The sequence below is a fragment of the Numenius arquata genome, chromosome W (genome assembly GCF_964106895.1).
Source record: "Numenius arquata chromosome W, bNumArq3.hap1.1, whole genome shotgun sequence".
Lineage (NCBI taxonomy): Eukaryota > Metazoa > Chordata > Aves > Charadriiformes > Scolopacidae > Numenius > Numenius arquata.
The window spans coordinates 11,091,850-11,107,221 of NC_133615.1; the positions used below are offsets into that span (position 1 = coordinate 11,091,850).

Consider the following 15,372-nt stretch of genomic DNA (forward strand, 5'->3'; position numbering starts at 1 on the left):
ATAGATACAATATATACAAAACCCTATCAAGCTCCCAGGATGACAGTCACGTCACCGGCAGGCACTGGGGAAGTCCCAGACTGGACTCAGTGACAAATGGGAACTGGATTCCAGCTCTGGAGTCAGGAACACACGGATCGGGATCAAAGGCAGATGAACAGACAGAGTCCTCTCTGGACATCGGCCATCGCAGGAAGGGCTGACCCTTTGATCCCTCAGCCTTTATATTGAGCGTGGGGCAGATGGGATGGAATACCCCAGTTGGTCAGGTTTGGGTCACCTGTCCTGTCCACTCCTCCCCACCGATGTGACCCCTCTACGTTTTTTCCGTTTCCGACCCTCTAAGGGGGCAAATAACGAAATTGTCTGCCCTTGGTTGTTATGGCAATAAGGATAAGCAAGGGCCTCCCTGCACACCATTCCTTGGCATGGAGCACAAACATTGGGCTGATCATTCTGAGAACGAGCAGTTTTCTCCACAATATGCCGTTAATTTCAGAGAGTTAGAGGAGGCCGAGCTAGGATGTAAAGTTACAGAACAGAAAATTGGTTCGGTTTTACTTCAAACCAGGACACACTTGTAATACAGTAAGGTTTTAATTCCAGAAGATGATGGGTGATAAATGGAAAAGACTTCAGTGGTTAAATGAATGCTTGTTATTAACATGTCTCCTCTCTCTTCATTGACACATTCAGTTTTGCTTTTATAATTTTTTTTAATGTACCATGTGGGGCTTTTTGTAGCTAAGAGAGTTGCTTGTATGTTTTTATGAACCCACTAAACTTAAACATTTCTTTAGAAAAATAATGTGGATACATTTTGCTTTCTTCAGGCTCAAGAATGTTAAAATAGAAATGCTTTCTTGAATTCCCTCTCCTGGCTCAAGTTCCTAGGTGGTCCCAAATTACCAGAAGTAAAATTTATAAATCTAACCCCTAGTCTAGACATTTTCCAGCACTGATTGCAGTTCAAAAAATATTAATGTCTAGCTGGCAAAGTGAAATTCCCCCCAGTGATTTTTGCAAATGACTAGAAAGTTAACCTTTTGCCAACTGCTCCTTCTGTACATAGAGGTTATTAAAAAGAATCCAGGCATTTATAACGAGGTCTTTTAAGACTGAAACACCTTGGCATGACCTTTGTGTCTCCTTCTGTTTATTCAGGCTTGGCCTCTGTGGCTGGAATGTGTGAGCCTGAAAGGAGCTGCAGCATTAATGAAGACATTGGCCTAGGTTCAGCTTTTACCATTGCACATGAGATTGGTCACAAGTGAGTGAGTTTAAAAAAAGGATGTTTTAATGTATCACCTTTTTAATATTAGTTTAAGAATAGATATTATTTTTCCTGCATGGCTGTACTATCTCTATTCTGGTGTTCCATGTTTCTGTCTATAGTATTCATGAGTGGCAGTACATTTTATTTAGTATGTTTTCAAGGGCTTTAACTTTAGTACTGAAGACTCGTTGTTTACCCTTTGATTTTGGATTCCAGTTTAATCTGTGCTTTTGAGATTTGGTTCACCACCTTCCTACTCTGTTTCATATTTAAAAATATTTGACTTTGAAAATTTTCTCTTCCCCCCCCCCACTTTATGAAACAAAAGCGGTTAAAAGGTAATTTTTAAAAAGTTTTGTTATTTTGTCTTACATATAATTCAAACTATTTTCATTAAAACATCGATTCTGTTGTCAGTATTCATGCACTTTTAGTCATCTTTCACTCAAGCATGAAATATATAAAACAGTCATAGCATTGCTTGTTACATTTTAAGCACCAACATATCATTTTAAAGAGCATGATGTTATGAGTGATAAAATCCGAGTAGAGTTTGGTCTGGAAATATTTCAGGTCTCCCTTCAAAAGACAGCATTGGTAGTATGTTGTGATGACTCTAAAAATACTAGGCACCTTCTATTATCAAGAAGTTTCCTTCTTTGTTTACATGGGTTGACCATCACTGAGTTATGGATGACATGTTTTTCCAGTCATTAACTGATGCAACTGCTAAAAGTTCCAATGCAGACTGAAATGGAAGTTATTAATCTGCTGATCAAAAGCAGTAGTTGGAATTAAACACTTATTTCCAGCCCACCTATCATGCGAGATAGTGCAACTGTAGTTTCACTGAAATAGATGAATTCTAGAATCCAAAAGCAATTGTATAAGATCTGTACAAAAATAATTTAAACCACATGTAATTCTTATCATCTTCATTTCCTTCCTCCTTTACTTGCATGAGTTGAAAAACATAGGATAAAGGAAAATATATTTCCATTGTTGAGGAAAGAGCTCCTCCAAATCACTCATAGTTCTGCAATTCTTGTTAATAACATCTCTTATAGTAATATGTGACCTTGCTGTGAATTTAAGTCACACGTTTAACAACAAAAAACCCTACAATACCACATCTTCATTCTAATTTGTATGTCATGCAACTACATCTTTTATGCAGGTTATTCCACAGATACATGAAAATAATTTAAATATATGCAGCTATTTTATCATGTAAAGCTGGCATGACGACAGCAATTGATTTGAAGAGCTTAGACTTTGTGTTATGGTTTGAGAAAACCCATAACAATTTATTTTCATTCAGACAATTATTCTATCACCCAAAGAATAGTATCCAGAAAAACACTTAGTCTCGAAGAATTAGAGACTGAGTGTGAATGTGATTATTCTGGCTGTTCATGGCTTGGATGGGAGTACTCTCCGCTGGGTTAAAAACTGGCTGGAGGGCCGGGCCCAGAGAGTGGTGGTAAATGGAGTTAAATCCACTTGGCGGCCGGTCACTGGGCTCGGTACTGGGGCCGGTTCTCTTTAACATCTTTATCAGTGATCTGGAGGAGGGGATGGAGTGCACCCTCAGTAAGTTCGCAGACGACACCAAGTTGGGTGGGAGTGTCGATCTGCTTGAGGGTAGAAAGGCTTTGCGGAGGGATCTGGACAGGCTGGATGGATGGGCTGAGACCAACGGGATGAGGTTCAACAAGGCCAAGTGCCGGGTCCTGCACTTGGGTCACAACAACCCCCTGCAGCGCTACAGGCTTGGGGCAGAGTGGCTGGAGAGCTGCCTGGCAGAAAAGGACCTGGGGGTGTTGGTCGACTGTGGGCTGAACATGAGCCAGCAGTGTGCCCAGGTGGCCAAGAAGGCCACCAGCATCCTGGCCTGTATCAGGAACAGTGTGGTGAGTAGGACTCGGGAGGTGATCGTCCCCCTGTACTCAGCACTGGTGAGGCCCCACCTCGAGTACTGTGTTCAGTTCTGGGCCCCTCACTACAAGAAGGACATTGAGGGACTGGAGCGGGTCCAGAGAAGGGCAATGGAGCTGGTGAGGGGTCTGGAGCACAAGTCTTGTGAAGAGCGGCTGAGGGAGCTGGGGGTGTTCAGCCTGGAGAAAAGGAGGCTGAGGGGAGGCCTTCTCGCTCTCTCCAACTCCCTGAAAGGAGGGTGTAGAGAGGCGGGAGTCGGTCTCTTCTCCCAAGGAACAGGCGATGGGACAAGAGGAAATGGCCTCAAGTTGTGCCAGGGGAGGTTCAGGTTGGATATTAGGAAGAATTTTTACCCTGAAAGGGTTATTAAGCATTGGAATGGGCTGCCCAGGGAAGTGGTTGAGGCACCATCCCTGGAGGTGTTCAAAAGACGGGTTGACATGGTGCTGGGGGACATGGTTTAGCGATTGTTTTTTTTATTTTTTTTATTTTGTCAGAGTTAGGTTGATGGTTGGACTAGATGATCTTGAAGGTCCCTTCCAACCTAGATGATTCAATGATTATGGTCATTCATTCTCATACTGTCTGTTAAATATTTGTAAGTAATTTTTAAAATATGTTTTTGGCTTCTGTTCCTTGCCACTTGTAAGGTTTTTTTATAGTTTTGATATTTATATAATCCAGTTTTGGTGCAGATAAGCTTCGTGCAGCTGAGACTCAGAACTAGCTGTTTTCATTGAAGATGACCATACACTGTGATTAACTTTGTGTTTCTTTCTTGAGGGCCTAAAGAAGGTGTTAGATTAATAGTTTTATGGTTGTTTCTTCCTATGCATGGTTCTGAGAACAGCCTTGTATTACTCTTAATACTTCCGTGAGTCAGATAAAATTCAGAGTGAGCCCTTCGGCCTTCAGAATAGCGTCTCTAGAAATTTGATTTATCATGTTCGACTTTAAGGATGCTGAAGAAATTCTTAAGATTTCTGGTAAGCAAAAATCACAACCAGTGATTTCTTATGGCGGGAGTGAGAATTTAATGGGTATCCCCTGCATTGCCAAACAAAGTTTTACTTTCTCTTCTTAGTGAAGAAAGGAACTATTTGCCAGTTTGAATACGCTCTTATGTTCAGACAAGTGTAAGATTTAAGATGCTGTCCCATTTTGTGTTTCCCTACCAGCTGAGTTAGGGGTTTTCTGCTCTATTCTTTTTTTATTTGAATACTTTCTGAACTGCCTAACTTGCCCCATGCACAATGTACAGGACGGTTAGTTGAATTGATAGGGAATTCCAGGTTCCATTGAAAGGGGTACATCCCTAAAGGAAAGGCATTGTGCCATTCGTTGTTGCAGTCTTATTGAGTGAGCTGAGATCTGGAAACTAAATAACAAAGTGAAAAAGAACAAGTAAGATAAAGGAGGGGTGGGAGTTGAAACGTCAGAACAAGGACTAGACTTAGAAGAGAGAACTGCCCATAAAACTCTGAGTAAGGAAAGAATTTACCAGTGACAGACATCTATAGAGGGCCGTATGGAGGGAACAGGGAGAAAAGGCTAGTGGCTAAAGTAACTTCTGAAAAGTCAGAATTGTCTTGATTTATAGAAGATGTAATGAATTGAAATTCAGAGTTTAGCAGTCAAATCTTGGTGAAATGAAGGTGTAAGAAATAGTAAGGGAATAGATTGTAGTCTAATGAAGTAAATTGGTTGCAAGATGAAGAAAAATAATATTTCCTAGCATGTATTTAGTTCTGAATTAGTTCATATGGCTAAAAAGTGCCTGCAATTGTAGCAGTCTTTTAAAGTCTTTTTTAGTCTGTATGCAAAGTAGAAAACTACTGCCCATTTGAGAAAGTTGGTCTTCAGTGCTGGAGTAGAACACCACTTCCCATCAGCTCTCCCATGAACAGATCTCCAGTTGATGGTGTCATTGTTTTATCTGTGATGATGATGTCTTCCATCTTCAACTATAGCAGGGCTGACGCAGTCATGTGTTGCTACATTGTATGAGCAACTCAACACCGGCCAGAACAAGTTAAAACATGTTCTTGCTAGATGCCTAGGGTCCTGCTAGATGCCTAGGATCGTCTGAGAATGATGACTTAAAATTTTAGGGACAATTTAAGTAACTTTTTTTTTTTTACTTAAGGGAGTAAATTGACTGGACAAGCCACATAAGACTCTCTCTCTCTATATATATATTTTCTCTTCCTTTTTGTTAAAGAAACATTGGTTTAGGTCTGACTTTGTAATACTGCAGGTATAAAAGCAGGCAACTTTTATTAAAAAAAAATCTTCATTGGGACTTTAATAATGTTTTGTGCGTTAAAAATGAAATGTCATAAACAGACTAGAGAAACAATTCTGCTTTCTGTGATAAGTTTATATTTAAACTATGGAAAAGGTTTCTGTCTGTAAAATATTATTTGAAGGATAGAATTAACAGTACTAAAATCATTTGTCTAACATTAAAGCATTCTAATAAATAGGAATGTAATAACATTTCACAGATCTTAACAAAAGTGTAAGAATAAATGGGGGTGAAGAGGAAGGTTATAGAAACCTTCATGGCATTGTGAATTTCCAAAGGAAAGCTAGGCTCAGAAGTTTGCTTCCTGATTAGAGGCAATACTTTCCACTTTGGATCTACAGTGTAAAGACCTGTTGCATTCATACTCCAGCTTTGTGTAGCACACAAACCTTACTTGATGTTACTCTTGTGGAATGAAAGCTGGATAGCTAAGGTAGCGTAAACCAGGAGGAAAAATTTGTGCTCTACTTTTTCTAATATTCCCATAGAAGTCTGCCATTTCCCCATAAGAAAGTTCAGGCTTCTGAATAAGCTGCATTTTTTCAGTAAATTAGAATTTTCTGTGTTTTTAAGAGCTCCATATGTTATTTAATACTAAATTTTGCTAATACATCAAAATTATATTTGATTGGGTGTTTATATCATAACTCAGCCATATCTATATCATAACATCAGCCATAACTCAGAGAAGAATGACATTTAGGAAGTAAACAGGGAAAATGTTATGCTTAAAGAATGGTAAAATTATGTTTAATTTCATGGCAGGTATGCTTGCTATAAAGCTACCATTATTCAATTAGTTTGTTTCCCAAATTTTCAGGGAAGTAATCTGTTTCACTAAACTCAAAATTTTAAATTCTTCATTACCTCAGAATAAAAGATATGGGATGCTCCAAACAATAACAATCTCCAAATGCAGGAAATCAACAGTTAAGGTTAAAATCCACATTGACATGGAAATAGAAAGTAAAATAGCAATCTCTCCCTTTAGGAGAACAATGCAATATCAGGTAGTTTCAATACATGCTATCAATGTCTGTGATATCAAATTAAAATAAATGGATTTTTCAACACCATACTTTTTTATTCTTTTTTTTCTTGTCTTTATAATGTCTTTTTAGGGTGAGTTGCCATTTGTGTGCAATTATGAAGCTATAACCAATACTTTTATAACTTTGGCTAGAAATGTAGAGAAGGAGGGAAGAGCTTTCTCTTATGACATGGTATGAAGGATACAGTAAAAAATAAAAAGTGCTGACCTTCTGTTGCTATAAAAACATGAAGATTGTATTTTCTTCAGAAATTTACCACAACGTCATATCAATTCGTTAATATTACACTGCTAGTAGGGATGAAAATAATGACAAAATCACCATCTATGTCCACACAGAAATTGCTGTGTGGCTTACATGTAGTTCATAGCTCTCATACTGTAAGAGAAAAATATTTTATTCTTTAATAGAAGATTTTGTGCAAATTTGCACTCTTTTTGTTGAACAAGATAATGCTGAAACATGCTAGTTTTCCTTTTCTTCCCTCCTTGCATATGTTCTAATGTCACTAAGAAACAGCAATTTAAAGGTATAGTAACATTTACAGATACAGTGAAGCTGTCTCTTAGTTTTCTTATTTTTTCAATGTAGGCTGCAAATAGACATTCTAAGCTAAATGAAATACAAATTAGCTTTAAATGACATTTTAAAAATAATTATGGGAATAAGTACAACATGAAAAACTTGATATATCTTATCTAAGCAAACAAGCTGGCAGTTTTTACAAGCAAATTATAATTTGCCCTTTAGGTCTTATATCTAATACAAGAATATTTTTTCAAGCATGCCTTCTGTCTTCTACTGTAGTAGAGATTTACTGTTCAAAATTTTTAAAGTATTCTTCACTGGTGCACTTCATGACCCTTCCCTGCCCCTTGCTTCATTCTCCATAAATGTTGTGAGAGCAGTGTATCTAAGTAACATGCTGAGGCAGTGAAGGAAAATCTAGCAACCTACATAGTCAACATCTAGCAGCATATAAGTCAAGATACTTAGCTTGAAAATGACTCATTTCACTCTTAATCTATATGTTTATTTTGTCTTTCCTAGTGCAAATAATTAGTATAATAAAACTTCTCAGGGTTAAAGTTTCTTTTCTCTCTTAAAAAGAAATGTTTATTTTTTCCCCAAAGACTTACATACAGATGTAAATCAGCCTCTGATAGTGGACAAGAAGATAAAATTGATTTTACAATATCTCTCTTGCTTGTATTCCTGTAACACTGTTGCCTCACCTGACTCAAGATTCTCAGTCTCTGGTACTTTCTTCCTTATGCTATTAAACAAGTGGTGGAGCAAAGTAAGAGCCACTGCTTTAAAAGAATTATTCCAAATTCTCCCTATAACTCATGAATCTGTAAGTGACTAAAAAATGAACATACCCTGTTGTATTTAGAAAAAAAAAATAGCATTCTCTGCAGTTCTGAATGCTCCAAACTCTAAGAAAGCTAGGAAATGGCTTGATATGTAGATCATTAGTACTACAATTGGAAAGCAGAGATAATTGATTGCTAACAAGTGAGAAAAAAACAGTTCACTTGAGTAGCATATCTCAGATAACTTCAGTGCTATAAAAGTGCATGGTATACAAAATAAACCTCTGAGCAGTACTGAGGAGCATTCAGATTGGTTTGGATCTGTCTTCTCTGAATCTTAAATGTTTGGATAATAAATCAAAATGGAAGCATCCTGGCTGTTTCACAAAAATAACTGCTGTCATTTCAGATAGATCAGCAATAAGTGTTTTGGCAACTATAGCCATCATAATTTAGAACCACCCAACAAATCAGCAATGTCATCTTAAATATGAATGAAACTGTAGGGACCTGCAGTAGTGTTCCTTCACAAGATAAAGGAAGAGTAGACCAGAAGTTTACATTCCCATCTTTCCCTCTGTTTATACTCCAGGGTTTCTGGTTATCTATTGCTGTTTTATTCAGTGCAGCTGAGACCAGTTGTCTCCCCTGTGATTTTTGAGGTCTGATCTTAAGTTAGATGTGCATTACAAATAATTCCCTCAGATATTTTTTCAGATATAAGGAAAAAGATTGCCAAGAAAAAACATAATCTGTTCCATTGCAGATGTTAGTAAATGAAACACACACAGAGCACTAGTCAGACCTGCTGCTGCCTTAGCATTTTTTAAGTAGCACACAAACTAGAGAAATTGCAGGAGAGTTTCAATTATGATTTTAAAGTTCTTGGTGCTACTGCTTCACACAGTTCTTAAATGTAATGTAGGCTTTCTCTTGGGAAAAGAGGAGCCATAATGCTTGGAAAAAAAGTGATTCAGAGCTGCTGGGCTAAACATCTTTTCTTGAGATGGTAGGCAGAAAGGTAATTTCATAGAAAAATGCCTCTGTCAGCTGATAAGACTTCTCACTTTCTCTTTGCTCATCTGGCTGACTTTTTAAAGCCAGAATTATACTGGTAGTTTTAGGCAGGCTCTTTAAGCCAATGAAAGAAATACAGTCTGCATGTATTTAGTCAGTTTGAAAAAGGTAAGTAAATTATAACAGTGGCTCCATGAAGAGTATTTTATGCTCTTTCCTTTCTTCCCCGCCTTTCCACCCTGATCTAATTGCAAACATGCTTTTGTAAAAGATGTAGCCTTAATGTAATGATGACTAAATATAACCAATGTGTTCTGGTGGAAATAAAACAGGTACTTTGGACAGAAACATGTCCATAGGAGTCTAAATTACTGGGCTGTAATAGCATGCTGCCACTATCATCTTTGAAAAAAGATGACAGTAATTGCAAAATCCCTTTCCAAGCATCAGAAAAAACTACTTGCTCCTAATGATAAGTTTCCTCCTAAGTTCAGAAGCAGGGGCAAGTAGAAGAGCCTTCTTGGAAGGGAATTATCGGTGGATAAGAAACTGGCTGGATGGCCGCACTCAAAGAGTTGTGGTCAATGGCTCAATGTCCAAGTGGCGGCCAGTGACGAGTGGAGTTCCTCAGGGGTCGGTACTGGGACCAGTGCTGTTCAACATCTTTGTCGGAGACATGGACAGTGGGATGGAGCGCACCCTCAGCAAGTTTGCTGACGGCACCAAGCTGTGTGGCGTGGTCGACACGCTGGAGGGAAGGGATGCCATCCAGAGGGACCTGGACAGGCTTTAGAGGTGGGCTCGTGCAAACCGCATGAAGTTCAACCAGGCTAAGTGCAGGGTCCTGCACCTGGGACATGGCAATCCCAGGCACAAATACAGGTTGGGTGGAGAATGGATTGAAAGCAGCCCTGAGGAGAAGGACTTGGGGGTGTTGGTGGATGAGAAGCTTAACATGAGCCGGCAATGTGTGCTGGCAGCCCAGAAAGCCAACCGCATCCTGGGCTGCATCAAGAGAAGTGTGGCCAGCAGGTCGCGGGAGGTGATTCTGCCCCTCTACTCTGCGCTCATGAGACCCCACCTGGAGCACTGTGTCCAGCTCTGGAGTCCTCAACACAGGAAGGACATGGACCTGTTGGAACAGGTCCAGTGGAGGGCCACGAAGATGATCAGAGGGATGGAGCACCTCCCCTATGAAGACAGGCTGAGAGAGCTGGGGTTGTTCAGCCTGGAGAAGAGAAGGCTCCAGGGAGACCTCGTAGCAGCCTTCCAATATCTGAAGGGAGCCTACAGGAGAGCCGGAGAGGGACAGGACAAGGGGTAATGGTTTTAAATTGGAAGAGGGGAGATTTAGATTAGATATTAGGAGGAAATTCTTTCCTGTGAGGGTGGTGAGGCACTGGAACAGGTTGCCCAGGGAAGTTGTGGCTGCCCCATCCCTGGAAGTGTTCAAGGCCAGGCTGGATGGGGCTTTGAGCAACCTGCTCTAGTGGAGGTGTCCCTGCCCATGGCAGGGGGGTTGGAACTCGATGATCTTTAAGGTCCCTTCCAACTCTAACCATTCTATGATTCTATGAATTATTTAGGTGAATGAATACTTATGAAAAATGAGAATACCATGAGCTCATGAAGAGGCTTTGAGTTCCTGTGTGCATCAGGAATAGCAGCTTTGGCAGTTGAGAACTAGGCCAATAAAGTACTTTTTTCATTGTAAAATTCTGATTCAGTTTGTTGCATTGGACATCTAACTCTTTCCTTCCCAAAATATGCATCAATATTGAAAACTCATAATAATTAACACTGGTCTGAAAGTTTAATTATAGCACATAAATTGCTCAGATGAGTATTTTAAAGCTGTATTTTTTATATGCTGAGGATATTCTTCGTTTGATGATATAATAATCTAAGGTGCCAGTCAGACCTTTCCCATGTATAATATAGCACATGACTTTCTGCATTTATGGGACATCACATAATAAACTAGATACATGCAGACATTGCTACAGAGTAGGTATTCCACAGGGGGACGTCTTATAGGCATGGAAGTGATGCTTTTTTGATGATGAAGTCCTTCCCCAGCATGATGGAATATCCATCATTCACTGATGTTCCTTTTCTTATATCCATGCAATTAATGGGGAGTAGTTGTTAGCAATACCTTGTGCTTTTAGTTTGTTATGATCAGCTGAAGAGGTGAAACAGTACCCAGTGTATTGTAGCTCAGAGTCACTGTGACGAACGGGAGAAAGGACTTCACTGAGAGGTTCAAATTAACAATTTATTTGGACTTCACTCACAGGTCCAATACGCCACTATTGCAGGTTTTATGTGTACAATGGCGATTACACTATTGCAATTTTAAAGCAATTCGCAGAATACACTATTGCAACCTCCAAGCGATCCCGAAAAGTACCAACACAAACCACAAGCGCGCTAGATATTAATACCTTAAAAGAGTGCACAAATCACGATCTTAATAGCATGCCTTATACCATACGTATGTTTCTTTATCACTTACCCTCTCTCTCAGGTAAGGTCGCTCAATCCCTGGGAAGTTACCCTGTACAGCGTCCTGGACAAGGGGGGACGAATCTCCTACAGGCCAGCTGTATCGTTGGAAGATTCCCCCTTTTTCTTCCCAAACCTTGCGGTTTATATTTCCTGATTCTGTGGGGGTGCAGGATTATGCCTGAGTGGATTACACTATCTGGGATATTTACCTCTGGTGGTGCGATGGCTAAGTCTCTGTTGCCAATTTTGTGATGTCTAGCACTCAGTCACGGGACTAGTGGTGGGATGGGACTCAGGGCATTTTATTTGTTAAGGGAGTTTGTTAAAGCTCCATTCGGTTTCGGTTCTTACTGTGATGCAATCTTGAGACAACCCCGGGCTGAGCCATTTTGCAACTCCCCCCAAGTTATCTCTGCATAGACAAGGCAAGGCGGAGATGAAGCTGAGTCGGATGATAACTCCCTGCATCTCACCTATTGTGCTCCGAAACCGGTTTGGCTGGGTGCTCCCATACATTCCACCCCATGACCTGAGTCACAGATCCACCACGGATATGTCATCATCACCCAATGTGTCTGTATAATTTTCATCTGAGTGTTTAAGTAGATCCAGGTATTCCCCAATTTCCAGGTGGACCCTTACCTGAGAGATAGATTTTACAATAATTCTTTTGACACAACTAACGGCAATGCATACTAAAATAATGCAAATTATGATAACAATCAATGTTTGCAACAAGTTAGTAATCCATCCTGTAAATACCCATCCTATTTTAGCAAAAATATTTCCCAACCAAGTGTCCTTTATTTGGTCCTGCAGCTCATGTGTCACTTCAGCTATCTTCTTCATCTTCTGGAGGTTTTCCCAGAGAGGTAGTGACACATTAGGAATTGTGACACAGCATTCTTCTTGTTTGTAGTTTGCCTTTAGGTATCCACACACTCCTTGTTCTTTGAGTAGTAGCATATCTAGCACGAGTTGGTTTTGAAGTGCAACTTTCAAGACAGCTTGCACTTGGGCATTGAGCAATTCAAAGTTGTCATTAGTAAGGTCTGCTAAAGTTTCCACTTGTGCAGTTAAAATGGACAACATAATTCTAGTTCTAAGGTGCCCTATTCCTAATCCAAAGAATCCTTCAGCCCATACTGCTAACTTCTGGGATACAGTATTTGTATACAGTATGAGTATTTGTAACAGAGAATTCTCCAAGGACCGACCTCTTACGTGACACACAAAGAAGTGACAATTTCAGTGCTTTGGGTATGCAGAAGCTCAATTATGGCATTCTCTTTGACTACTTCTCTGTCCCATGGAAGGCTCCTATGTATCTCACTACCCATCCCTCTGATTTCACAAGCCTTGTACCATGTTTGGGAAGGAGGAACTAACTTGGCCAAAGATTAATATTTAAAGAAATAAGTTCCCCCCCCCAAGTGATTGGGAGGAAATTAATCAAAGGCAGAGTAAGAAAATGGAATTTTAAAAAGTGTATGCTATTAAGAAATGTCATTGTTGTGCATATTCTCTTCAGAGTGCTTCATTTATGTCAGGCTAGTCAGGTATATGTTGTTGACTGTTTAGGAATAAGAGTAATAAATTAATTAAAGATAGTTTTATACATATAATGAAAGTCTTTTCAAATACATTTTTTATGAGTTGACTTCTAGTTTTAATTTGATGATTATGGTGGCCATCAATAGCTCCAAGGGTGTCTTTCAGTAGCACAGGATTTCCAGGGCACAAGGATTCTTTTGCCATATTTATTTTTCCAGAGTCATATCATCTTTGCTGAAAGGTAATTAATTCGTTGTATGGAAATCTCTCTTGGCCAAGTGCCACCTAGAGGTTTCTTACTGTATTTTCTGCTGATTTTTAGTCTTTATTCTGAAGTTCCATGACAAAGAAGAACGCTAATAGAAGGGCTCCAAGTCATCCTGTGAGTGGATACATAGAGGGAGCATGCATACAGCATGGCCCTGGGAATTGGAAAACCCATGTTCTGCTTGAACTCTCATTGGCTACTGTGTGCCTATACTGTACTGTTACAGCAACATCACCTACTCCATGTTTGTCCCTGTTTACTAATCCAAGCATCAGTGCCACAATGTGTATTCCTTATCCAGGTACAATACCCAAATAAGGACTGAGTGCTCTGTATTTATCTTGCAAGAATATTGTTAAATTTTCTTTAAAAGCTTTAGAAAATAAGTAAGATGCTTTCAAAAGTCTGTGAAAAAAAAATGTTACGTAGTTGTGCGGTATTCTGAGATCTGAATAAACTAAATGGAACTTAACTGATCCTGATTCTCCACTTAGACTTCTCTATACAAAGTACGTTTTTTTAGGTCCAAGCATGATTTCTGTAAAAATCACGTTACGTTTTAAGAGATGTCCGATGCTGCAGAAGAATAATGGGCAGTTTCTCTCCTCCTCTTTTGGGCAGTTTTGGTATGAATCATGATGGAATTGGAAATCCCTGTGGGACCAAAGGTCATGAAGCAGCAAAGCTAATGGCAGCTCATATTACAGCAAACACCAACCCTTTCTCTTGGTCAGCCTGCAGTCGGGATTACATCACCAGTTTTTTAGAGTAAGTAATCTCTCAAGAAAAATCATTATTTGTTACAAAAATGCACACCTTTCAGAATAAACAGTAGAGACACAGTGACCTGTTCTGATGGTTTACATTTTTAGAATGAACAGATAGAAGCATAGCAAGCTACTTAAGGTTTTTATGTTGTAGAGTCCTTTTCCTATGTAATGGCAAAAGCTTCTTCTGCTCCATTCCCCACCTTACAGTTCTCATTTTTAATCTATTCAAAGCATTTTAAAGTGCTGATCATATTTTATTATTAAATTAATCTGAGGGTGAGAAATAGAGAAGGGCTGACTGTCTATGAATGTTGGGAAGTATTTTTTTTTTTTAAATACATGCATAATGTGAGGGAATCGAATGAAAGGAACAACGTTCTAGCCCTGTTCCTTATACATTTCATTCTCCTGATTTTTTAATGCAGTCTTGTGGGTTTTTTTCTATCAATGTTCTTTGGTACCTTTAGTGAGAATATAAACATCATAGGACATGACATAGATCTTTATATTAGTACCTTAAAATTGTGCTAACCTATACTTCTGTGGTGATTTCTATCCAGAAATAGATTGCTACCTGAAATTTTACTTTTGTATGAAAAAAAATTAAAAGTTAAAATGTTAGTCTCAAAAATGTGCTCATATCAATATAAATTGGTATACATGATGAATAATCACAGAATCACAGAATGATATGGGGTTGGAAGGGACCTCTGGAGATCATCTAGTCCAACCCCCTGCCAGAGCAGGAATTGGAGCCTTTGTATGTGTTTTAAGTTGTGGAAGACACACACAGAACTTTTAGTTCACCGAGAACATGTTAATAACAGGATTTTTAAAAATGTGCATAAGATGGGCTTCATGGGAGCAAATGGCAGTTGGTTGGTAGGTTCAGTGTCATCAGTGCAATCATTCCTTTTAGAAATAAAGGTTGTTCAATAACTCAGAGGCTGTGTTTTAGGAGATGGACTTAAACCAGTCAAGTGGTCTAACCACTAGACTATTAAGAACAAAAGGGCTTCTCCTCTTTCAGGGATCTAACCTCAGAATAAGGTGCTGTATTTTGAATCTTACATGAAGGGACCCATCCAGACCAATAAATTTTCTTTGGTTCAAATGTAGCTTCCCACACAATGTACAGGAGCACTGAATTGTTCTGAAGAGATGTTTGAGCTTCCTGTAGAGTCAGCGGGCAGAGACAGACGTTTCATGTTGTTGTTAGGTGCTGTTCAGAGGAAAATACTTCTCCCCAGTTTCTGTATCAGGTTATGGCATTTTGTATCACCCCAGTGAACTATGCACCCACTCAATTTTATGTACTGGAGTGTTTAAGATGAGTGTCTAAACTAAAGCACACTGAATAAG

At 39.2% G+C, this 15,372-nt stretch overlaps 1 protein-coding gene across 1 annotated transcript in view; it reads left to right on the plus strand.

Annotated features, from left to right (window-relative positions):
* The window catches only part of LOC141476605 (A disintegrin and metalloproteinase with thrombospondin motifs 6-like), a 148,994-nt gene that overhangs the window by 55,451 nt on the left and 78,171 nt on the right, over positions 1 to 15,372 (plus strand). Inside the window, exons 8-9 of the mRNA XM_074165363.1 lie at positions 1,165 to 1,270; positions 13,862 to 14,008. Coding sequence (XP_074021464.1) covers positions 1,165 to 1,270; positions 13,862 to 14,008 — 253 coding nt within the window. The remainder of the gene's footprint in view (positions 1 to 1,164; positions 1,271 to 13,861; positions 14,009 to 15,372) is intronic.